Source organism: Pogoniulus pusillus, chromosome 17 (assembly GCF_015220805.1).
Source record: "Pogoniulus pusillus isolate bPogPus1 chromosome 17, bPogPus1.pri, whole genome shotgun sequence".
NCBI classification, from domain to species: Eukaryota; Metazoa; Chordata; class Aves; order Piciformes; family Lybiidae; genus Pogoniulus; species Pogoniulus pusillus.
The window spans coordinates 15,804,335-15,829,309 of record NC_087280.1 but is presented as its reverse complement, the minus strand read 5'-3'; the positions used below and the strand labels follow the sequence as shown (position 1 = coordinate 15,829,309).

General features: G+C 42.9%; 1 protein-coding gene across 4 annotated transcripts in view; it reads left to right on the top strand.

The window, feature by feature from the left end:
• The window catches only part of MAP2K5 (mitogen-activated protein kinase kinase 5), a 169,228-nt gene that overhangs the window by 26,709 nt on the left and 117,544 nt on the right, over positions 1 to 24,975 (top strand). For all 4 annotated transcript variants that reach the window (XM_064157892.1, XM_064157895.1, XM_064157894.1 and 1 more), the window contains 2 exons: positions 2,914 to 2,962; positions 8,131 to 8,195. In XM_064157892.1, the coding sequence (XP_064013962.1) occupies positions 2,914 to 2,962; positions 8,131 to 8,195 (114 nt within the window). The remainder of the gene's footprint in view (positions 1 to 2,913; positions 2,963 to 8,130; positions 8,196 to 24,975) is intronic.

Below are 24,975 nucleotides of genomic sequence, written 5' to 3'. Positions count from 1 at the left end.
TATTTAATAGCAGTGTAGATGTAGTGCTGAGGGACATGGGCTTGGCAGTGCTGGGTTAACAGCTGGACTCCACAATCCTGAAGATGCTTGCTAGCCAAAAGGATTCTATGTGATCTGGTTGTCTGGAGCACGTTGCCACCCCACACGGTTGGTAGCAGTGCTGGAGTCGTGCTGCAGTGGGAAGCACCACTTCAATACTACTAAAACCATTTTTGATGCTGCTTTTATTTGCTTTGCTAATTGTAAAGATAAAAAAACCCTCAAAGTCAGTACCCCTGGTGAATCTCATCTAGCAAAGCTTGCCCCCATTCCTTGGGGAAGGTTCCCTGTGTACTGCAGTGGTGAAGGTCCTATCCAAGACTCTTGAAAGCGCAGAAATCTGAATGTCTTTAAGAGTTGCAGCCCTCCTCCCAATCTGTCATACCACTGAACTAAATAAAGCTGCTTTCTGTTGCTGATGTGCTGTGGCTTTCAGTACTTCCTGTACTTTGTGCTTGTTCTTAAAGTGCATTGCAAATGAGGCTTCTAGAAGATTCTTGTCACCTTATTTAGTGGTTAATTGCCATTCCTTTCCCGAAACCTTCTGCACTATGAGTTTTGTTTTTGAAGTAATTGAAAGTCTCTCTTTGTTTCATGTTCACAAATTGTTAGTCATGAAAGATGACAAGATCAACTTATGTTTCCTTGGAAAACTTAATTTTTCTTTAAAGTAGTCGTGGGAACAAGAGGCCTATTAAAGAACAAAGCCACCAAATATGAAATCTGTGTTTGCACTGTTCTTGTTAATAATGATCTGTGATCAAGACACGTGCACATGCCTTTCAAGAATATATTATTTTGTACTTTTTTTTTAACTTCAGTAATAAGAGCAGAATGTCTCTTTGAGATGAAGTTTTGCAGCCACATTGCTGCCCAGGCAGTTCGTTGTGTGGAATGTACAAGGCAGAGAGTTTGTCAGGAAGGGAGGTGAGGTGGTTATTTCGTGTGCTGGTGGAAGTAGTTTGAAGCCATTAAAATGACTTTTACCTACAAAACACACGAAGCTGATAGGTGTGGTTTGTTAATGTTCTCCTAGTAGGAAAAAAAAAATAGTCATTTTGTGTAATGTAAGACACAAGAGTAGCTTCTCCTGAATGAGCACAGCGAGTGCAGCAGCAGGATGAGCTGGAATGGGTGCACGTGGCAATTTTGGCAAGTCCGTGAGATGCCCTGTGCTAGTTTGAGCCTAGCTGGGGTATTTTAGTGAGAGAAATTAGATTATAGACTGTGAAAAGGAAACATAGTCTTGCTGAGATGTATAAAAGCAAGAACACAAACATAGAGCCCAAGAGCAACTCTGTTATCTGGCTGCATGCACTTCTCTCTCTCTCTCTCTAACCTGCTCTCTGTGTGACTAATCTGTCTCCTTCCTAAGTCCCCTGGCCCGTTCTCCAAACTCACCTTGAACGTAAGGCAAAGTCTGGGATAAGGTAGAGGGGTGGAAAGGAGGTGGAAGGGTGGTTAGGAGCCCCTCCTGGGGACTCTGGTTCCTGGGAGGTCTGTTGTGTTTCTGTATTACTTTTTAGCTTGTATATTTCTGTCTATAGCTGTAGATATTTTAAATACCTGCTTGTCTGTTGTGCTAAGCTGTAAATATAAAGCTTCATTCTTTAATTTCCAGCCACTGAGTCTAGTCTGGGTGATTTTCTTAAGCATGGGGGAGCGGGTAACATCCAAACCATCACATGCCCTAAGCAGGAGTTGAGTTCATCATGCTCCAATCTATGGTCAGTTGAAGTGGTGAGATACCATCAATGACACACTTGGTGCAGACTTACAGAAATGATTGTGGGATAATACCTTAAAGAATGTGAAGACTGAGGAGTTTTAGCTGGCTGAAGATGAGCCAGCCTGTACCCAGGTGTCCAAGAAGGCCAACAGCATGTGGCTTGGATCAGCAATATGTGGTTGGCAGTGATTGTTCCCCTGTACTCATCATCGAAGAGGCACCATCTGGAATACTGGGTTCAGTTTTGGGCTCATCACTCCAGGAAGGATATTGAGGGAGTGGAGAAGGTCCAAAGAAGATCAGTGAAGCTGGTGAAAGGTCTAGAGAAAAAGTCTTATGAGGAGTCGTTGAGGGTTGGGATTGTTCAGCCTTTGAAAAGAAGGCTGAGGAGAGACCTTCTGGCTCTGTACAACTGCCTGAAAGGAGGTTGGAGCCAGGTGGAGGTTGGTCTTTACTCTCAAGGAATAAGCAATAGGATAAGAGGAAATGGCCTCAAGTTGCACCAGGGAAGGTTTAGGTTGGACATTAGGAAAAATGTCTTCATTAAAAGAGTGGTCAAACATTGGCCTAGACTGCCCTGGGTAATGGTGGAGTCCCCATCCCTAGAGGGCTTTCAAAGCTGTGTAGATGTGGTGCTGAGGTGCATTGTTTAGTAGTGACCTGGCAGTGCTGGGTTAATGGTTGGACTCAATGATCTTACAGTTCTCTTCCAACCATAGTGATTCTGTGAAAACAAGGCACCTGAAAACTAAATGTGAACCTTATTCCCTGCAGTTTTTTTTCAGAACACCTGCTGTGTGAGGGTATCTTAATTTTCTTTTTCTTCTCTGAACTGACAAGCAATAGGTTGTATATCAAAGGGTGGCATAGTCAGGTCTCTAAAAAAAGCTGGTTTGTAAAGGTGAAAAATATATTGATTTTCTTAAATGTTCATTGCTTCTCCATTTCTGCTGTCTGCAGTTTGAGGAGTAGCTATACCAAACATCAGTCAGCATTGCTAAAGCTAAATCTATTAGAATATGTAACTGGGAACTTAACCTGATAGCTTGTTTCTTATGTTTTCACTTTGTTTTACTGAGTGAAATGGCACAGTCATTAAAAATAATTGCCTCTTTTTTTTCCTTCTCTTTTTTTTTTTTCCCCAGCTTAAAAAAGTCTTCTGCAGAGCTGAAGAAAATACTTGCAAATGGCCAGGTAGGTGCTTGGAATTGAGCCTTGGCTCCATGCACATCTCGTTACTGCCTAATGCTGCAGCGATTGGCATGCCACAAAGAGGTGGAAAGATGCTTACTGCTCATTTAGCTGTAATGTGTTCTTTTAATACAGAACTGGAGGGACCATCAAAACCTTCATGATATGAATGAGTTCTGTGTCCTGATTCACTGTGATTGGCATAGCAATTTGCTTCCCATTTCTCAAAATGTGCTAATCAGATTCAGCTCCAAATAGATTGAAGTACCTCACACATGTTGCGCTGCTGCCACAATTTCAGGGAGGAAAGTTAATCAATTTTGAATAACTAAGTCAACTGCTCAGTTAGAATGCTCTTCGTATTTTTTAGGGCAGCAGAGGCTTAAATATTTAGCAGAGTCTTGGAAAGAATCACTCTCTGCTCTTTGGAATCACTTTATAGTGTAGCTTCTTCAAATAAACCCCAAACAAAACAAAAAAAGAGAAAACCCAACTAAACTAAACCAAAACCTCAAAGCTGTAGAAATCTATCTTGTTATTTGGTCTCCCTGCTCCAGACATTCAGGTTCTGGCACCCCAAAGTGAAAGGTTTAACGTAACAATTGATGAGACAAGTGGATGTCCTGGGCAAAGAGCAATCATTTCTTACCCATTTGGCACTGAGCGTAGGAGCAGTGTAATGACATTAAATATACACCGTGCAATTAAACTACCTTCAGAGAATCTCAGATTCTTCAGCAGCAACATAAATATGTTTTAACGTTTGTCATAGTGAAAGCCCTTTGATAGCCTTGGAGGCAGGCACCTGTCCGTTGCGATCAAGCTTGCCTATTAGGCTCTATTGACTGAGACATCTGTGTCACTGCAAATAAAAGACTCTTATTGATTTTCTTAACTGCTGTTCACTTCCCCTCCATGTTTCGAAGGCTGAAATCTTAATTATCTGAGATGCGTATTCAGTGCCTTCACACAATGACCTCTCCAAGCCTCATTGGCATTTCATGAATCAAGTAGTTGTAGTTGAGCGTGTCAAGAAGATAAAGGCTGGTCTTCACGCTTGTCCTTCAGTATCACCTGTAACATTGGGGGCTAATAGATTAGAATGCCCCTTGAAAATGGGAGTTGAACAGCCCTATGTTACAGCCTTGCCTGTTTGGGACCGAATCCTTTGAATACAGCTTGGGATTGTATTTTAAAGCTCGTCAGCACTCCTTACGAGCAGAGTTAGTTTAATATTCACAGATTCCTGCCAGGTAGATCTGTTAACGTTTCAAAGTCACAGCTAAACAATGTGTTTCTTTTTTCTGGGTGACTTGAAATGGTGGGAGTTACTGGCATTCTGAACTTCTAAAATGAAGTTGGTACTCACTTCAGGGTTACTAAATCTATTTCAGGTAGAGTTACTGGGCTAAACCCATCTTTTTGTGATTGGACCTATAAAGTGTATGTGGCCATTTTATTTATTCTGAGCAATAGAAATTAATATTTTGTCTGCTCTGCACTTGACTCTTAGAGTTGCTTTCCTGCATAGTAGGATTTCCAAAAAAAGGATCTAAAGGAGCTCCATCTTTTAGTATGGTATTTAAAAATGTTGCTTGAACCCAATCAAGAAAAAAAAAGAACAGAAAAGACCATTCCAAATCAGTTTTGACACTGTTTTACTCTCCCTGCTCTGCCAGGAGTTACACTACCGAGGGAAAATTCTTGTTGTCAGGCTGCACTGTGTTCTGCAGGACTTGGTCACAGATCTGTAGCTGGAAATAGCTTTCCAGCTGTTGTAGCTAGGAATATGTTTCCAGCTGTAACTTCAACTTTCCCTTTTTTGGGGAGGATTAAGTCACATTTACCATTACTTAAATACAGGTTGGATTATTATTTTTTATTAGTTTTTGACAGCTGATGCTTTCAGGCATTCCTAATGATATTTCTCTAGTAGTATCCATTTAGCTTCAATAAGGAATTCATATTAATCATTAAAAGAAGGGGACATGATTCTTCAAGATAATCAAATATTGACAGGTTAGAAATAGCTTTCTGCCTGGGTTCATTGATATAGGTGATGCGATATAAATATTTATTTCTTTTCTGTCACTCAGAGTAAATGCCACCAATTGATTCAGCATTGATATAGTGTCAACAGTTCATAAGAAACATTTGACTGGCTTGTGTTTTCCGATTAGTCTCTGCTCTATAAAGTGGGATTTACTAAATCTCTTCAATTGTCTGCTCATAGAGTGTGACTGCTTTCTGAAGCCATTATTGCTTCGATTCCTAAAGCAAAGGTATGGCTACAGGACTCTGCCTCTCTCAGGCCTCTGCATAGAAAATAAAGATTAATTGAGCATTTTGGGTTTAATGATTTATAAGAGATAGACACTGATTTCTTTCAAAAGCAGCAGGTATAAGCAAGGGATGGTTTGTTTGCTGATCCATAATTGAAGCCTGGTTTGCTTTCTCATTAATCCTGTTAATATTGGCATCCAATCAAACTTGAGGTTGCAAGTTTAATATTCCAGTCCTCACTGTTGAGTTCATTGTTATTATGTTATCATTTTATGATTGAGAAGCCACTGTTCCCAGTAAAATAAATAAATCACCCCATGTTTTTTGGCATCTTTATTTGAGCCAGTAAATCACGCTTTATCTCCCTATCAGTTGTTGGCAGATCCTTGCTCCACCCCAGTCTTTCCTTATTTCACCCCCAGCTTCTGGTTACTCTTTGTGCATTGAGATCAGAAATGGTGCTGGGCTGGCAGGTGGAGCTGCTCCTACTACTAGCTTCAGGGACTGGCATGAAGAGTAACCTCTTTACCAGTTAGTGAAAAACAGAGAAAAGAGAATACAATTCATGTCTCTGGTTCTGCTCAATTTGTTGCTTATAACTTGTGTAACTGCAAAAAAATCTCCCTCTCCACTCCCAAGAAGCAAAGTCTGTTCATGGCTTTGTGGAATCATTTGATTTCTCCTAAGAGCTTTGTTTATACAAAGATTGCTGTGAATGTAGGAGAAAGATGTTTGTTGTTACCTCAAAGACTGGAGAATTAAAAGTCTTCCAACTTAGAAGAGCAGAACTCCTTAAACGCAGTGTGTGCTTCAAATGAATGCTGCAGGCTGAGAGAAATGATGATTGGAGCAAAGGATCAAGAAGGGATTTTTTGCTTATTTTAATACCCACTCATGAATTATTGTTGCTCACCAGGTGGAGTTTCCCCCCTCCCCCCCCCCCCCTTTATTTGCATTTTCTGATTGATGCAGTAAGCAAGATTGCTTTCAGGAATTAAGCTTTCATTTTCATCAGAAACCTTGATACTTGAATGAGCCACTTCATACCCTCTTAAGATACCTGCCCCAGGTTTCACTACAAACAGGTAATAATGCAAAGGCAATTTCTGCTTTGAGATATTTCAGATTTCCTTAGAATTCAGAGTTTTTCTACCTCGCTGGAAGAAATACGTAGAGAAGGATTTCCTGTGAAAAACAAGGAAATTTAGGTAGTGAAAGTTAAGAACACAAATTTTGGAGTTCAGAATTTCTATCCTTAAACCAGATGGTTTAAAAATCAATTAGATATTCCATTTTCTGTTTGTAAGACATGCTGAGTATTGACTCTTCAGGGCCTTTCAGCTTGTTACCATCACTTGCTTGTTCCAGTTGACGCCAGGGGCAAAGTTGCTCTTCTCTTTACTGACATCCTATGAAAAGGAATGCTTAAAGATGGCTAACTGAAGGGCACGTGTCCCTGATGAATTTGAAAAGCCATCTCAGAAGATGGATAAATGCAGATAGTTGGCTGGTGGCAAGCTCTGTGTGGCTGTCATGGTGCTGGTGGTTCCTGAAGTCACTAATTGGTAGATATCTCAGGCATGCTGATGTGATTTCGAATCCAATGCTTTTGCCCAAGGACCTGACTCTAATCACATCAGTGATAGCATTAAGGGGGTTTTGATACATTTTAACACACATACAACTGATGGTCTGTAACAGTCATTCCAAGTCCTGGAAAAATCTTGAATCACAGAATGGTTTGAGTTGGAAGGGACCTTGGAGATCGTCTAGTTCCAACCTCCCTGACATGAGCAGGGACACCTTCCACTAAAGCAAGTTGCTTAAGGTCTCATCCAAACTGTTTAACTTGATTGTCCCATCAAATATAAGTAGTTAACAGAAACAAATGAATGATTTGGTATCAGATTCTTAGGAAAACATCTCTTAAAAGTGGGATTTGCCCATGTATTTATTATTTAAAATGCTCAGGCATTGGAGGAGGTCATCTTGGAATAGCAAATGCATGCAGCCCACAATTTACATTCAGTAAAATATTTGATTTCAGGTGTGCATAGGCATTCCAAAAATATCTGTAGGGACTTTTTTTCTTCTCAGTAGGTGATTTAGCTGAGAGATCAGTCTTATTATTCCTACAGGAGAAGGTTGGACTGTTGTATGTTTTAATTGCTCCTCCAGCAAGGTGATGTTTAATAAGCTTTTATACAATCCCTTTCAAAATCATAGAATCAACCAGATTGGAAGAGACCTCCAAGATCATCTGAGGATATCAGTCCATCTGGAGAGTTGCCCCAGTGAGCGGAAGGGTTGAGGCAGACGATTACTTGAGTATTTCAAGGACAAGTATTTTCATTGGCTAGCAAGCCAAGTCTCTCTTCTAAATTCCAGAATATTTGCTTTAGTTAAAAGATAACAAATGAAGCACTGTGAAGGAATTTTGCTGACAGAACTGTCACTCAATTAATGTCAATTACCCTGATTCCAGAACAAACTTTTCTGGCCATACTTAGGATGACAGCTTTCTGTCGGATTGTTTCCGTTCACCTCCAACTTTGGCTCTGGTTATGTGCTGTTCTGGAGACCCTTTTCCTATCAGTATCTGTGACCTGACCCTCTTGAGCTATATTATATCATTCCATTTTGACACCTTTTATCAAACTTTAATGAAATGACCCAGGCAAACAAATTGTCATTAAACTTTCCATCACTTTGTCCCTTGGTATCGTCTTTTATAAATTGGACAGCAAATGTTGTATTGATCTTCTCGTTCTTGCAGCTGAACTTGAAATGACCCAGACTGCTTGTTGTTTATGGCCTGGAGTTGCTTTTCCTTGACATTTCCATCCACAGCATGACATCTCTTTTGTTTTTCTTTCTTTCTTGTGGAGATGAATGAACAAGACATACGGTATCGAGACATCCTCGGTCATGGCAATGGAGGCACAGTCTACAAGTGAGTGTTGAATTTCACTTCAAATTATTGGAAATGAAAGGTACCAATGCTCCTTTCCCCCTTCAGATTTGTACTGAGAGGTAGAGGGCCTGTCTATGTTGGTTTAAAAAAAAAAAAATAGCAAAGAAATTCTCGGTATTGACTTCTCAAGAATTCTCTTTACATATTTACAAGGTGTCTGCTCTTGGGTGCCGTGAGGGCTGCTGCATTTTTATTATCTTTTTAAGACTTAGCTCTGAATCCCTCCTGGGTAACAAGTTAATGGTTCACAAGTGGAACTGGAAATGTCCTGAAGCATAATGAATTGCTGGCAGTATTTGCAATACCATTATTCTTGCTGCTTTACCACGCCCTTTGCTAGCCCAGTACTGGGATGTGATGACACCGTTGCTCTGCCTTTCTCCAGCAATCCCAAATTAGTTGATACCCCTCTCACTGTTGCAGTGACTTCTCTCCCTCCCTCCTGAGGAGTTTTGCACGCAGGCTGATGAATATATTAAATGATAAACTCCCCCAAATTTTGGCAGTGAAGCTTCTACCCTGCAGCCAGTATTAATTTTAATATTGTAAAGATGATAATAGCAGAGATAGAGTTTTCTCAACAGGAAAGTCTTTTCTCATGCATAGTGCAAAGTTTAAACTACATAATGTAATATCTGGTACTTAATAGTCTGCAGTGGTGTATGAAAAATATTCCACTAGGAATTAAGAAATCCGTACTTTGTAAGAAAGCCCTCAGGGAGTAATAAAGGTTTCCTCCAGAGAGCTATTTACCATATACAGTAACCCAGCATCCCATTATGATTTTGTTTATACCTTAGACATTTTCACTTTGATATTAACAGGTTTTTTTTTTTGGTGTTTTGGGTTTTCTAAATGTTTTAAAAGCTACAGTGCATTTAGTTCAGTTCCTAATTGGCTGCCAGCATTACGAAACAACTCTCTTTGTGGAAGGTTTACTGAAAATGGACTTTCAAAACCTTAAGGGAGCAAGTCCAGTCTTTGAATGGACTCTTTCAGAAATCAGGTCTGCCCTGCAGATGGAACATCATTGAGAAATCTCACACAGAATCACAGAATTCTTAAGGTTGGAAAAGGCCTCTCAGATGATCGAATTAACTGTAACTCAGCAAGAACTAGAGGGTGGGGAGCAAAAGGATGGGGCGAGACTCTTGTCAGTGGTGCCCAGTGGCAGAACAAAGGGCAGAAGGTACAAACTGGAACTCAGGGAGTTCCATTGGAAGATTAGGAGAAACTTCTTTGGTGTGAGGCTGTTGGAGCCCTGGGGTAGGCTGCCTAGAGTGGTTATGGAGTGTCCTTCTCTGGAGAGCTTCCAAACCCACCTGGAAATTGTGATCCTGGGCAACCTGCTGTAGGTGACCTTGCTTTGGCCACTGGGGTTGGTCTGAATGACCTCCAGAGGTCCCTTCTAAGACTCGCCATGCTGGGATTCTGGGATTTCTCTCAGGTTATTCCAAATTTGTCTCTTGGCTTGAAGAGTTGTGCCAATTCACTTTCATCCCTGAAGAGCTCCTGGTTGCCTTTGTTGCAGGCAGGTGACACTTAGCAAGGTGATTTGCTTTGGGTAAACCGCAGACAGAACTCCCTACCTTGGAGCAATCACCCTTAAAGTAAAGGGAAATAAAGAGCAGCCTGTTCTCCCTCACCCAAGAAACATCTGTGCTGCAGAAACCAATAAGAAACTACAAAATGGAATACTTACAGGTAGCTGGATTGCAGTAGTCAGAGGTAGCAGCCCACATATATTTTATTCCATTAAATCGATGAACATTTGTCAAATGAAATTAATTGCAAATGTTCGGCTGGTTCCCTTCTTCCAGCATTCCAGGCTGCCAGTTTGTTTCAGAGGAAGCTGTGTGTAGTATTGATCTGAACTTAAAGAACCAGCATGTCTGTGTGGTATCTTTTTCCCTCTTTCCCCCCCTCTCTTTCTAGCTGTTTATACTAAGTCATATCCATTATGGCAATGATATATTATCAGCATTCAGCAAACAAGAGTGCGGGTCGCAGGTCGCTGAGCAAAAATTTTCAGCCTCTCTTTCCCCATGAATTAACTACTATTGAAATAGTTTATTGAGATTGAAGTATTGATCACTTTTCATGCTCCCCTTGGCTTAAAGAGGGGGAGGTGATTTTGTTGTCTTTGGAAGACACTATGCTTAGTTAGAAAACGTTCTTTCATTTATTTGGGTTCTTTACAGCTGCAGCTGGTTTATGACTTAGAGAAGAGGTATCTTAGCTTTATTTTTATGACAGTATAATTATACTTTAGAAATACACTTGATTACTCTGTGTAGCAAAATTGTTCCACTATATTGGCTCGGCCAATATTGCTATACAAACAACTTTTCAGTCAATTGAGTCTGGTAAAAAAATCAATACTTTATAGCAATATTTCTAGTGAGAACTTGCTGAATCTGAATGTTTTTCTTGTTCTAAAAAAAAAAAGAAAAGGGTTTTATAGTTGTTTGTCTTCTTCTTTTCCCCTACCTTTTGATACCCTGTTTTCTTAATGAAGATGTTTCTAGTGAGAACATGCTGAATTTGAATGTCTTTCCTCTTCTAACACGAAACAAAGATTTTATAGTTGTTTGTCTTCTTCTTTTCCCCTACCTTTTGATACCCTGTTTTCTTAATGAAGGTATTTCTAGTGAGAACATGCTGAATTTGGATGTCTTTCCTGTTCTAGCACAAACCAAGGATTTTATAGTTGTTTGTCTTCCTCTTTTCCCTCTACCTTTTGATACCCTATTTTCTTAATGAAGATAATTCTAGTGAGAACTTGCTGAATCTGAATGTCTTTCCTGTTCTAACATAAAAAAAAGGATTTTATAGTTGTTTCCCTTCCAATTTTCCCCCTGCCTTTTGATACCCTATTTTCTTCATTAAGAAATGTCAATTACAGATAACAGCAGAATCAATTAATTATTCTTGCTTGTGGATTGCTTATATTTTCCAAAATTTTGGAAACCATACAGAAAACCCCAAACCGTGTATTTAAGAAATAGCTTTGAATGTATAACCAGAAATTCTTCTCCTGGTGTATACTGGGCAGTGTGTCTTGAGTTAAGATTGCTGCAAAAGCGATGAATGAAATCTGCCCTAGCAAGGTCTAAAAGCATACCAGTGTCTTTCTCTTCTGTTTTCCAGTTGGAGTAAATAATTTTATATCATTAACTGGGATTTCCACTTTCCATGGAGTACTACAAGTCTAGTTTTAAGAATTTTTGGAAACTCAGCTGCTGTTACTTTGTAGACGTTTGACCTGACAAGAGGACCCTGAGTCCGTTCCGCTGGTACATGCTTGACCTTCCGGCTCTTTGACAGGCTTTCTAATTACACAGAACCATAGAATGGTAGAGTTTGGAAGGGAACTCTGGAGATTGGGTGCAGCCCCCTTGCAAAGGCAGCTACATCTCAAGGAACACATCCAGGCAGGTTCTGAATGTCTTCAGAGATGGAGAATTCCATCACCTCTCTGGGCAGCCTGATTTCTTGTCAGTTATTTTACAGAAGCCAGTATAGGATGGAGACTGCCCAGACTGGGCTGTTTTCCAGCAGAAAACACTGATGCACCAGTACATCTGTGGTATATACTTAAACTCTTTTTCATTCATGGATAGATCCAAAAGGCATTTAGAGTAGGTGCTTCAGGGCTGCATCTTTTAGCTCCATCACTGGTTGCAGAGCTCCAAGAGGTGGTTTTGGTAAGATTGCTCCTTTTTGCTTCAGTGAAAGATGAGCAGCATTTTGGTCTGTAGTGGGATGTAAACACTCTGCCAGCCAGTCTCAGGAGTAGCTACATTTAATAATTTACACCTAAAATCCTTAGGTTTGTGTCTGTTTTGAATCTAAAGATTCCAAAGTGGAGCCATTGATCTCTGGCAAATAATTATTCTGTGAAGTCTCTTAATGATTTCCTTCCTTTATATACCAGCAACAAGAATCTTTTCCTCTTGTTTCATATTTTCTAGTTTTTGCTTGGCAATTGTAGTGCAAATGAGTGAGATGTCAAAGGTGAGGCTCCATAGGGCTCTGGGCAACCTGACCTATCTGAGGATGTCCCTGCTTACTGCAAAGGGGGTTGGACTACATGACCTTTGGAGGTCACTTCCAATCCAGACTGTTCTGTGATCCTGGAGAAAGGAGCTGTGTTTAGGGGATGGATGCCTGGAATGTTTTTGAAGTGTCTGTCGTGTATGGTTTGGAAGTCTTTCCGTTCTGCTAGAGGTGCCTTCGATAGCAGCAAGCTGTAATGCTCCTGATGCAGAGATAAACATAAAGTCCCAATGATGCCTCAATTAATTTGTTACCCAGTATCTAGGGGAGAGGGAAGAAAAGAGAGTATCAGATCACATCTTAGCAAAAGGCGGTTAAAGCAGACGGCATCACTTTGAGTTGAGTAATTGGGAGAGAAGTGGCTGTTGATGATGTACCACCCAGAAGAACAGGGGAAAATAGGGAGAGATGTGGAAACTTAATTTGTTTGAGCAATTTACTTGAGCAATTTTGTTGTTTGGTTGAGCTGTACACTCCAGCATATGCCTGTATCTTTATTCCCTATCTCTAACCAGCCTTGGGGTGCCCCATTAGCACATTAAACATAGCGCATGGTAAGACAGCTGGGAAGTTGCTCTCTCTTGCCAAACAGCCTGCAAATGATGCCTTGCCAGTGTATTGCAGATCCTTTCCAACATTAGCAGGGGTAAAGCATTGTCAGTTTTGGGGAAAATGTAGGTCTGGTTGAGAATAAGGGAGGTGGAGGTGATTCAGCTCTACTTGATGGAATAGCTGGGGTTTATCATTGCTTCAGGAGCTTGGGTCAGCAAGGCATTATAGAATGGTTTGGGTTGGAAGGGAGCTTGAAGATCATGTAGTTCCAACCAACCTGCCATGGGCAGGGACACCTTCCACTAGACCAGGTTGCTTAAGGCCCCATGCAGCCTGGCTTTGAACACCTCCAGGGAGGGAGCATCCACAACCTCATTGGGTGACCTGTGCCAGTGTCTCCCCACCCTCTTTGGAAAGAATTTCTTTCTAATATCCAGTCTCAATCTCCCCTCTTTCAGCTCAAAGCCATTGCCCCTCATTCTGTCACTACAAGCCCTTGTTAAAGGTTCCTCCCCAACTTTCGAGGTACTGGAAGACTGCTCTAAGGTCTCCTGGGAACCTTCTCTTATCCAGGCTGAAAAGACTCTCACAGCCTGTCCCTGTTTGCTCCTTTGGGTTTTTCAGTGATGCTCAGTGACAACGCAAGGGGCAATAGGCACAAACTGGAACCCAGGAGATTGCAGCAGAATGTGAGGAGAAAATCCTTTGCTGTGAGGGTGCTGGAGTGCTGGAGCAGGCTGTTTGAAGAGGCTGTGGGCTCTCCCCTGGAGAGATTGCAAACCTGCCTGGCCATTGTGATCTTGTGGCATGCTGCTGTGTGTAACCCTGCTTGAGTAAGGGGATTTGGACTGCATGATCTCCAGAGGTCCTTTCCAACCCCCACCGTGCTGGGATTCTAGTGCAGGACACTGTTGCTGTCATGAAAGAGCCTCCCTTGAGGATATCTTGTAGTCCCAGTTTGTTTTTAAAAGCAGGAGCTGTCATGCACCTCTAATGTAGTGGGAAGGGAGTCTAAATCCAGGCAAAGCTGTTGCTCTCCCCTTCATTAATTTTTGGGTTTTTTTGTGAGTATGCAGTAAAATAAGAATTTGCTTTGAAGAATCTTTAAAATACTCTCATTTACAGATTGTTTTGGCCCTTTCTCAGTGTCACACCAGTGTCATCCTTTGCGCGTGGCAGAGGGTAAGCAGGTACCAAACTGATTTTCCCCAAGGCAGCAAAACAGACACATAAATGGAGCCCATCTCTGCTGCCCTACTCAGCCAATGTGACTTTCTCCAGGAGAGGCCCTTACCACTTTTTACACACATTCCTTGTTCCAGCCTGGTGCTTGATGCAGCTCTGCAGAAGTACAGGCAGGTTCGGGGCTTTATTTGATGTCAAAACCAATCACCGCCCATGTGAGGTCTGAAAATCCCATCTGCTGCATTCTTAACGTTGCACTTGTGGAGACATTTTCCTTTATTTCCTTTCCCATACCACGTTCATTTTCAGCTTCTCTTGTTTTGTTTTCTTTTTAGTGCCACTGAAAAACATTGGAATGAGAACAGCTGGACTAAGTTTGAAATAACCCACCCGATTTCTGTGCATTATCCTTGCAGTTTAAACAAGACTGACCAGTGATTGCTGTTCACTTGTTTCTTTTGACCCCAGCCATCACTTGCCTGCCTCATAAAATCTGTTATGCACAAAAGTGCATAAAATGAAGATAAAGTACCTCCTTCAAGTCTGACAAAACCCATTCCTTTGCAGAATGGGAGCTGCAGTGAAAGTAAATAAATGAATGGACAGCAATCACAGCCTAGTTGATGAAACTGTTCAATTAAAGCACAGGCATTTACATGGTGTAATTTCCCTAAATTGCCAATGAGCCCCTTTAGACACAACCAGTGTTCAAATTGATTTCAGCATTGATTTTGGCTGAAGCTGATAAATTTCTGCTTGTTAGTTAAAGTAATTTTGCAGAAGACTTTGTACTGCAGTATTGAAGTGTTCATTTAGCTGATGGTTAAAAGAGGAGTTATTTACAGAGGGTTCTACTGTTGTTCTGAGATGGGACAATTCCCCGGTCATCTTTTTACTTTTAATTTTTTAAGCTCCAGTATACGATCAATAGGTTATGGAAACTGATTAAAATGTACCCAGCCAGCTGCCTATGGCTGTTTAATTAGAAACTGGATGATTCTTAAATTAAAGTTGTTTTGTTTGCGTTGTGTGCCCATAGCTTGGAGGATTAAACAAATAGTAAGCCTGGAAATTTGAGTTGGCTCTTGTTGGCAATGAGCGAGGTGGTGTGTGAGCGTAGTAGCTTCCATCAGCACGGGCAATATCCTCCCTTTCTTGGTTACCAATAACAGTGTGGGGTAGAGAATCATAGAATCAACCAGGTTGGAAGAGACCTCCAAGATCATCCAGTCCAACCTAGCACCCAGCCCTATCCAGTCAACTAGACCATGTCACTAAGTGCCTCAGCCAGGCTTTTCTTGAAGACCTCAAGGGACGGTGCCTCCACCACCTCCCTGGGCAGCCCATTCCAATGCCAATCACTCTCTCTGTGAAGAACTTCTTCCTAACATCCAGCCTAGACCTGCCCTGGCACAACTTGAGACTGTGTCCCCTTGCTCTTTTGCTGGTTGTCTGGGAGAAGAGGCCACCCCCCACCTGGCTAAAATGTCCCTTCAGGTAGTTGTAGACAGCAATGAGGTCAGCCCTGAGCCTCCTCTTCTGCAGGCTGCACACCCCCAGCTCCCTCAGCCTCTCCTCATAGGGTTTGTGTTCCAGGCCCCTCACCAGCTTTGTTGCTCTTCTCTGGACATGTTCCAGCACCTCAACATCTCTCTTGAATTGAGGGGCCCAGAACTGGTGGAAGGACTGGTGGAAGAGTTGAAGGCTGGTGAGGAAGGGTAGAGGGTTGGTAGGAGGGAGGGTAAGATGTTGGGGGAAGGGTAAGGAGTTCATGGAAAAGGGTAGAGGGTGGGTGGGGAAGGGTAGGGCATTGGTAGGAGGGTACAGTGTTGGTGGAAAGGTAAGGGTTGGTGGAAAAATGTAGAGGGTGGGTGGGGGAAGGGTAGGGCATTGGTAGGAGGGTGAAGTGTTGGTGGAAAAGGGTAGAGGGTGGGTGGAGAAGGCTAGGGCATTGGTAGGAGGGTACAGTGCTGATGGAAAGGTTGGTGGAATTTGTCATAGCCAAGCTATGCTGAGCTCGTAGGCACTGTCTGTTCCTTACCATAAAATACATCTTTAAATAATGCCTTTTGCTCACAGAAGTGAGTGTGACAGGGTGAAGGGCAGAAGAATGTGTATTGATGTAGGAAAGGTGCTGCCAGTGTTGTTTCAAATGCTCCTTAAGCTCTGCTTGATGTCTGTGTGAGGAACAGTGGCCATTAACAACACCAGTGAGGTTGACATTGACGTTTCTCCATTTCTTTTCACCCCAGCTTTGAAAATGCTCAAAATGCTACAAGTTACCTGCTCAGTTACCCACTGATTGATCATTGTCAGAGTTAGACTTCCACACCCAGCTCTGATGGAGAGCCACCTTCCCTGGATGTCACCACAGCTGTTTGAATGACCATGCCAGGGAGCAATACTTCAGGAGCAATGCCAGAATTGTTTCTGGTGCTTCTCAGGATTTGCTCTCAATGCAATCTAGTAGTGACTAAAACAGTGTAACTAACCTCATGGTGTTTGTTCTCTGAAGCTGCTCCTGGGAAGAGCAAGTTTCTGCTTGAAATTGAACCATGATGAAGAGGAAAAACACTCTTTTAAGCTGTTACAGTGAACATCTGGAGAACCTGTGCTGCTTAGCACAGTTGTGTTTTCTGCTTCTGGTCATAACTGAGTTGCTCTGTGTTTCCTTAATAGCTGTTTTGCTGTGAGTGTAACAAAAATGTCAAATCCCAGACTGGGTTGGGTGGGAAGGGACCTTTCACACTCATCCAGTCCAACCCTCTGCAGGGACATCTGCAACTAGAGCAGGTTGCTCAGAGCCCCAAACAACCTGACTTGCCCCATTCCTTAAACCATTGCATCTCCTACCTCTCTAACCTAGACCAGGGTCTCGCAACCAGCAGCATAAAAATTTCTTCATTCTCTCCAGTTTGGACCTCCTTCTTTTAGTTTAAACCATCACAAAGTCCTGTAGCAACAGGAAACATCTCTCTTGAACAAATGGTTTGATAATGCAGAAAATACAGCTTCAGGTCTTGTTGTGGGAACATGTTAGCATCTAAACTGCTGTCACCATACTATCTGATATTCCTCTTTGCTAACTCTTGCTTCAGCTTTCTTTCTGCAGTTGTGATGTGTTTACTGTCCACATCAGTCTAAGGCTATCACTTCTCTGCTGCCTTTTGTCCTTTCACTTGGCTTGAAGCCAGCAGCTGAAGTACATTACTGTGTCTGCATCTTGTCTGGATTGGTCCTGTGGTGGAGAATAACCACCTGGAGTTGGTGATAGTGGCACCGCAGCCTCCTCAAGCAGTGTCAAGGCTAAGCCATCTCCAGCTTTAGTCCTTTCTGTCTGTACAGATCTCTCTAAGGAATGGAGACAGAATTGCAATGGGATGGATGCAAGGAGAGAGACTGTTCTCCCTAGTATCAAGTGATAGAACAAGAGGAAATGACCTGAAATTATGCCAGGGGAGGTTCAGGCTAGATATGAGGAAAAATTTTTTTCCTGCAAGAATGGTCAGGCATTGGAACAGGCTGCTCAGGGAGGCAATGAAGTTGCTGTCCCTGGAGGTGTTCAGGAAACGTGTGGACATGGCACTTTGGGACATGGTTTAATGGCCATGCTGGCCTTAGGTTGGGGGTTGGACTCAATGATCTTAAAGATCTTTTCCTACCCAAACAATTCTATGATTCTGTAATTCATAACCCAGTTTTCAAAGGCTGACCCTGAATGCTTGGCTGCAGTGGGGAGGAAGACTCAACGTAAGTGGTAACAGATGGAAGTAGTAGTAGGTTACAGCACAGGAGAGGTGAGGGATTCATTCTGCTGGACTTGGGCATGAATGCCAAAACAACCTCATTCCTACAGAGCTGGGATAAGTGAGACATTTTGCTGCCCGACATTTTTTTTAACACAGCTTCTTGTGCCAAATTTTGCCTTTTGGAAAGTTTCAAATGTAGATCACAAGTGTTTGTTTGTTTGCTTATTTGCTTCCGAGCCGAACGACAAATCATTTTGCAGTCAGCGCTGGAGCAGCTCTAATGGAATTTGGGAGAGTGGGGAGGTTGGCGTCGATTGCTGTTTGAACTAGCACAATCCCCATAAAAGCACCTCTTTACAACTGCTCTGCACTCTGGATTTCCTGGTTTAACAGCCAGAGTCAGGCTAATCTGTTTGCCTATTGCAGAAGGCAACAACTGTCAAACTGTTTATTTCCTAGAAACAATTTGAATCCATTTCTTTTAGATGGCCAGCAGAGTACGTGACAATTCTGGCACTGGATTGCCAGAGTCTGACCAGGAGCATGACAGGCACTGGCAAAGAAAAAAAAAGGGGGCAGGGAAGGGAAGAAGGGGAAAAATAACAGGAAAGCAAATCTGTGGGTGATTTGCTGCCTATAGTTTGCAGCTGGTGACCGATGTCTCATTCTGCAGTGCATAGCACTTAGAGAGCTGTGCTCATCTTGTGCGACACCGACACAGTCATTTTGCTCTGGGTTATTTCTCATAGGGCAGGGAAATGTTCAGTTTGACTTCAGTCAGTGCCCTCGCATCTGAAGGTGCTGCCTGCTACAACCACAGCTTTCTGTGTTAAGTTTTTAACTCAAAGAAACCCAAAGCTTAGGAGGAATGACTGAGTGGTACTGAGGGTTGTGCAGCCTACAGAAAAGGAGGCTAAGGGGAGACCTTCTGGCTCTCTACAACTCTGTGAAAAGAGACTGGAGATTGATCTCTTCTCACATGCAGCAGGGAACAGGACAAGAGGAAACGGCCTCAGGTTGTGCCAGGGGATGTTCAGACTGGATATAAGGAAGAGTTTATTCCCAGAAAGGCTTCTCAGGCACTGGAACAGGATGCCCAGGGAGGTGGTGGAGTCACCAACCCTGGAGCTAAAAGATGTGTAGATGTGTTTCTGGAGGTCATGGTTTAGTGGTAGCAGCTTAGCAGTAGTGGTGGGATTGTGAGCTCTAGGCAAGTGCATCTGGAGTATTGTGTCTAGTTCTGGGCCCTCCACTTCAAAAGAGACAGGGAATTACTGGACAGAATGCAATGGAAGCTAAAAAGATGCTGCGGTGCCTGGAGCATCTCTGTGAAGAGGAAAGACTGAGAGCTCTGGGACTGGTAAGCCTGGAGAAGAGCAGCCTGAAGGGAATCTGCTCAATGCTCAGCAAGCACTAAAGAGTGGAGGATGGAGCTAGACTCTTGTCATTGATGCCCAGTGACAGGGCAAGGAACACAAACTGGAAGCTAGGAGGATACATCTGGAGAGGTGGAGAAAATTCTTTGTTGTGAGGATGCAGGAGCCCTGGAGCAGGCTGCCCAGAGAGGTGGTGGAGTGTCCATCTCTGGAGAGATTCCAAACCCACCTGTCCATTGTGATCCTGGACAAGCTGCTGAGTATGCTTCTGCTTTAGCAGGGGGTTTGGACTAGATGATATCCCTTCCAACCCCCACCCTGCTGGAATTCTGTGATGTGAAATGTTTGCTATTTTTACTGTATGGCCTCAGGTTGCCACTCTGGAAGGTCGTATTGGACGTTAGGAGAAAGCAGTTTGCAGGTAAGGTGGTGCAGCACTGTCACAGCGCATGAGTGCAGCAGGGGATCTCTATCTTTGAGGCTTTCAGCACAGAGCTGGCCAAAGCTACAGCTGAGCTCAGCCACTGCTACAGTCCCACTTCAAGAGGGAATCTGGATTCAATGGTGTGCAGAGGTCCCTTTCGAACACCCTTTCATCTCCTGGAGGCATTACTGAGTGGAATGCCACAACAGCATCATGTGAGCCAGCAGAGCTCCAGCAGATCCCAGTTTCTCTGGTGCCGTGAGCAGCGGGGAGCATTGTGTCCCTGTGTCCTGCTGTCGCACCGCGAACGCAGCCGTGCTGTCAGTCCATCATTTTGTCATCTTTGCTGATGTCAGTTATATTTCTGGGAAGGGAAGGGACTGACTCATTGGCATAGCAGAGAGGTCATGGCTTTCCCTTGAATCATTTGGTCTTGCCAAGGAATATCTTATTGATTAGAAATTGTTTCCTTGGCTATTGGGGAGGGGGAATAGAAAAATAGGTCCTGGTGGGCAGGGAGAACAGATGGGGAGCAGGATCTTGTGCATGGTGGGCTGCTGCAGGCTTCTTCAAGTGCTTTTTTGCCATCAGCATTAGCAGTGTGGTGTAGAAATTCTAATGAATTTTTGCTTCTGGGTAGAGAATTGCCTTTGTCTTGAGTTTTCCGATTCTGGTAAACCCAGTCCATGGTAGAAGTTGCTGTACCTGTTAGGAAGAGGTGTTGGAGGAAGCTCTGGAATCTTTGCATGCCCAGTTCTTGCTCCTGATCTGACCATCTGTAAATCACTTGTATTTGGGCAGATGCTTTACAGTTAAAAAACAGAAAGGGAGTTGCAAATTGCTGTTTCTCTTCAGTGCCTGCACGTTGAAAAACCTGAAGTTAGTTCTTTGCTTGCCCTGGAAGAAATTAAAGCACAATCACAGCGAGTAATGCAGCTCCCCACTGTGCTTTTAGGTGAAATTCCTCACAGGGAGGATATAAAATTGTTAGTTTTAGCAAGTTGAAAGAGGGAGAAATCTTTTGTTGGGTATCTAAACTGTTTATTAAGAGGCTTGTGCATGTTCTGTTTGGTTGGGTTTGTTTGCTTTACTTTTAAACTGAGTAGAAACTCACTATGTTGAGTGCATGAATTTTTTATCATTAAATATAAGGATGGGCTGTGGTTTGTTCCTTAAAGAAGCTTGAGGCAAAGCACCTTACATTTCTCCTCTGGTTTCCGTAGAATCATAGAATTTCAGTTGGAAAAGACCTCTAAGAATCTTAATCAAGTCCAACCATCAACCTAAGACCACCATGACCTTAGTGCAGTCTTTGCAGTAGACTTCAAGAAAAACAAAGCAGACAGCATGGAATTCAGTTACCTTTTTCCTCCTTTTCTTATTAAAACAGAAACCAGCAGCTTCTGAGGCTTTCATTTTTCAATTTACTTGCCTTTAGGAACACATCTTATCTACGGGGAAGGGGAGGGGGATGCTGAGGAGTTGGCAGTTCCCCCAAAGCCCTACTCTAGTTTTCCATGATATTGATTTTTATTTTCTGGAACACAAGGGATGCACAGTCCATACTCTGCAGTCCATCAGAAGTTTTTCTGGCTTAGCTGGAGGGCTGTGTTCCAGCAGAGTGCTGCATGCTTGCTCCCACTGTCTTTTCTCCTTTTTATTCCCCAGAATAACCCAGCTTTTGCCACAGAGCTGGGCACGCTACCCTGAGGGCTACTCTCCATTTTCAGAGTGGAGGAGACAAAGTTATGCTAAAGGACTTGGCTTGCATGGGTCCCTTCAGGGCTTTGAATGTCTTGGGATATGGTTAATAGTCAAGGTTAATAAAATATTTGACACAAGCGTGCCAGTCTTGCTTAGAAGCTGTTCAATGTAATGGATGGAGGGGCTCAGAACAATGAACTCCAGTGGGAATATGAAGGAAGAGATTTAAATTTCTTTGCCCCAGTGGGAATGTTTCAGAATATGTAGTGATTGAGCTCTGCCTCTCCTGTACTCAGACAGCGTTCAGCAGCTTTAAGCCAAACTCTCTTCATGATGTGCCAGGCATATTCACCAGGAAAACTGCCCCGAAGGAGATGCTGACCACATTCTCCATCTCACCTTGGCGCAGTCTACCAGGACCTGAGGCAAGGAAGGTCCCCTGCAAAACTCACCCTTTCCCAAGCTTCCAGCTTCCTTGCTCAAATTTTCCCATTTGTTTGACCTTCTGCAGTGCTTTCTACCACACTGCCTCTGTTGCTGGAGTATTTTGATTCCTGAGGAATTGGAAAAGTTGCTGCTTTCTTTCCTCCATCCTCCCTGAAGATCTTTTCCTTCTTTTGTGAAACCTGTGACAATTTTGCTGGGAGAGTTTTTAATCTGAGTTATTAAAAAGAACTTTTATTTAAACTCTGAATCAAGAGCAGTGTGGTCAGCAGGTGGAGGAAGGGGATTCTGCCTCTCTGCTCCGCTCTGATGAGACCCCACCTGCAGTACTGGGGCCAGCTCTGGAGTCCTCTGTACAGCAGAGACATGAACCTGTTGAAGTGGGGCCAGAGGAAGCCACAACAATGCTGGGAGGGCTGGAAGGGCTCTGCTCTGAGGCCAGGCTGATAGAGTTGGGATTGTTCAGCCTGGAGAAGAGAAGGCTCCAGGGAGACCTTCTGGTGGCCATTCCTTGATTAAAAATGTCCAAGAAGATAGCCGAGGAGGAACTCTTCATCAGGGAGCGTGGTGGCAAGAGGTGGAGTGGTGCTTTAAATTACAAGAGGGATATATAGAATCAAGACATTTTTATGCTGCTGGTGGTGAGACTCTGGGCCAGGTTGCTCAGAGAGGTGGGAGATGCCCCATCCCTAGAACCATTTCAGATCAGGTTGTCTAGGCTCTGAGCAACCTGCTCTAGTTGCAGCTGTCCCTGCTGACTGCAGAGGGTTGCACTGGATGACCTTTAACAGTCCCTTCCCACCCAAACGAGTCTGTGGTTCTCTTAACTTGGCCTCTGCACCATCTGGGGCAGATACCAGTAGGAGTGCCTCTGCCTTTACTGCTTTCTGATATGGTGTTGATCACTTTTCTCCTCATCCAGCAATGCTTTGTCCCTTTACTGTGGGCATAGAAGCTAAGATATACTTCTGATCATCCAGAATGAACATCTTGAGAAAATGGGTGCTGAGTTCTTTTCATGTTTCCCATCTATATTCTGAGACTAAAATGCAATTTTCAAACTCTAGCTTTTACTGTTAACTCTGACAATGTCACAACAGATTGGTTTAAGTTATCTGCAACATTTTGCACTCTCTAGTCTTGTTACAGACACACAACAACGATTTCTCCAACTAACCTGAGATCTGGATCAGGCCCTGCAGAAGACTGTGTTCTTAATTTGACCCAGTGTCTGTTAGGAACTTCTATTCTGGGCAGTGAAAGGAGAATTCCAGTCTGTGGTGTTTATTTTATAAATTCTCAGTGTAATTAAAAAGGAGATTGGGAAGGGAAAGGCACATTGGAATCTGCTTCCTGCAGTTGGCAAATTACACCAAAATTAATAACTTTTCTGGTTTTCAGTAGCTAAAAACACCAGGTGTTCAAAATTACTGTTTAAACCTCTGATTGCAGAAGCTCTCTCTCTCTCTGATGTAATATTGTCTCTTCGGTTTCTCCTTAGCAGTTAATATTCCAGCTTTTGCAGTGGGTCAAAAGCAAACCAGACCCAAACTCCAACAAGAAAGAGCAGCAGCAGAATGAGCTTGTTTTCCCAGAGCTGGCATCTGCAAGGAATGAAATTTTGCCAACCTCAAACCATGAATATTTTGCATTTCAATGCATTTAATTTCTTCTCTTTACATTTGTCTCCAGAGTAGTTCAGCAGCTATTTAACAACTGTTTTCACTTGTCTTTAACATCCACATGTCTTTACTGTTAGGCACTGCTCAAATGGTTCCTAGCAAGAGGAGTTGCTGCTGTAACTGTTTATTAGGCAACATCATTTGCATCCCATCCTGGAAGGTTTTGAAGTGTGTGCTCACTGGATTGTGCAGAACCTTTTGCATTTTGCTGCTTTGCTTCCCCTAATGATCTGGTTCTACAGTGATGAGTTTGTTTACTTACTTTTGGAGGTGACACTGAAATCTGTGAGAGTTGACCCCTGAGATGAGACTTCACATTACTTATAGGGTATGAATGCTAATTTAATCTCCCTGTAGTCGTCTGTAGATGTACCAATGGGTGCAGCATGCACAAAAGCCTGTTTTTCTTCACCCTGTGCACATTAGTCTGTGCACAGGGAATGGGTTGAAGCTTGAGGAGGGTAGATTTAGATTGGATATAAGAAAGAAATGCTTTCCAGTGAGGGTGGTGAGACACTGGAAGAGATTGCCCAGGGCAGTGGTGGGAGTCCTCTCCCTGGTGATGTTCAAGACCAGGTTGGATGGGACCTTGAGCAACCTGGCCTAGTGGAAGGTGTCCCTGCCTGTGCCAGGGGCATTGGAACTGGATGACCTTTAAGGTTCCTTCCAACCCAAACCATTCTATGAATATATGAGATGAGACTTAACACTACTTACAGGGTATGAATGCGAATTTAATCTCCTTGTAGACATCTGTAGGTGCACTGATGGGTGCAGCATGCACAGAAGTATATTTTTCTTCATACTATGCACATTATTCTGTGGGCTTTGTTTTTGGTTTTTCTTAAAGTACATCCTTCTGAAGCTGCATAAAAGGTACTAAATCTTCAGGCTTTAGCTGTGCTGACTGTAACCAAAATGATCAATTCCAACTTAGAGTTCTACATAATATCTAACAAAAAAAAACATTTTCCCTGCACGCTCATTGGAACGGGTAATTACTGTAGCAACTACAGACTAATTTGAAGTGTTAGCTGTTAATTAAAACACTACAGAGGTGTACGGTTGTCTTTTGGTGTAACCAAAGCTCCCATTCAAACTTCATTAATCACTTTACAGTTATTGTGTTGGAGAAGGTCAGGAGAATCGAGATGCCAGATCAACCCAGAGTAAACAAATTCCTTTCCCCCCAGGTAGCAAAGCCAGTGGACATGCCGTACCCATGGGCATGGCATCGCCTTTGTGATCCAATTCTCAGCCATAATTAAATGTTAAATTGGTACTGTCAGTGCTCTGTAAACCAAACCAGGTATCTGCCCTCTGCTGGAAATTTAACCCAAACTTCCACGGATGAATTAGCGTGCATCATAATTAAATAATCAAGTATTCCCTTTTAATTCGCTTGGAAACAGGAGATCTCTCTTATGGAAAAAAAAAGATCAGCTTTCTTGACAAGCTAATTAAGTTGCCAAACTGTCCAGCACAGTCCACATGAAGCTAACAGACGCTGAGCATGCTAGCTCAACCTGTTCATCTCCTTATCATCTCTGCTGATCTTAAGTCCATAACGTTTTGCCACTGTTG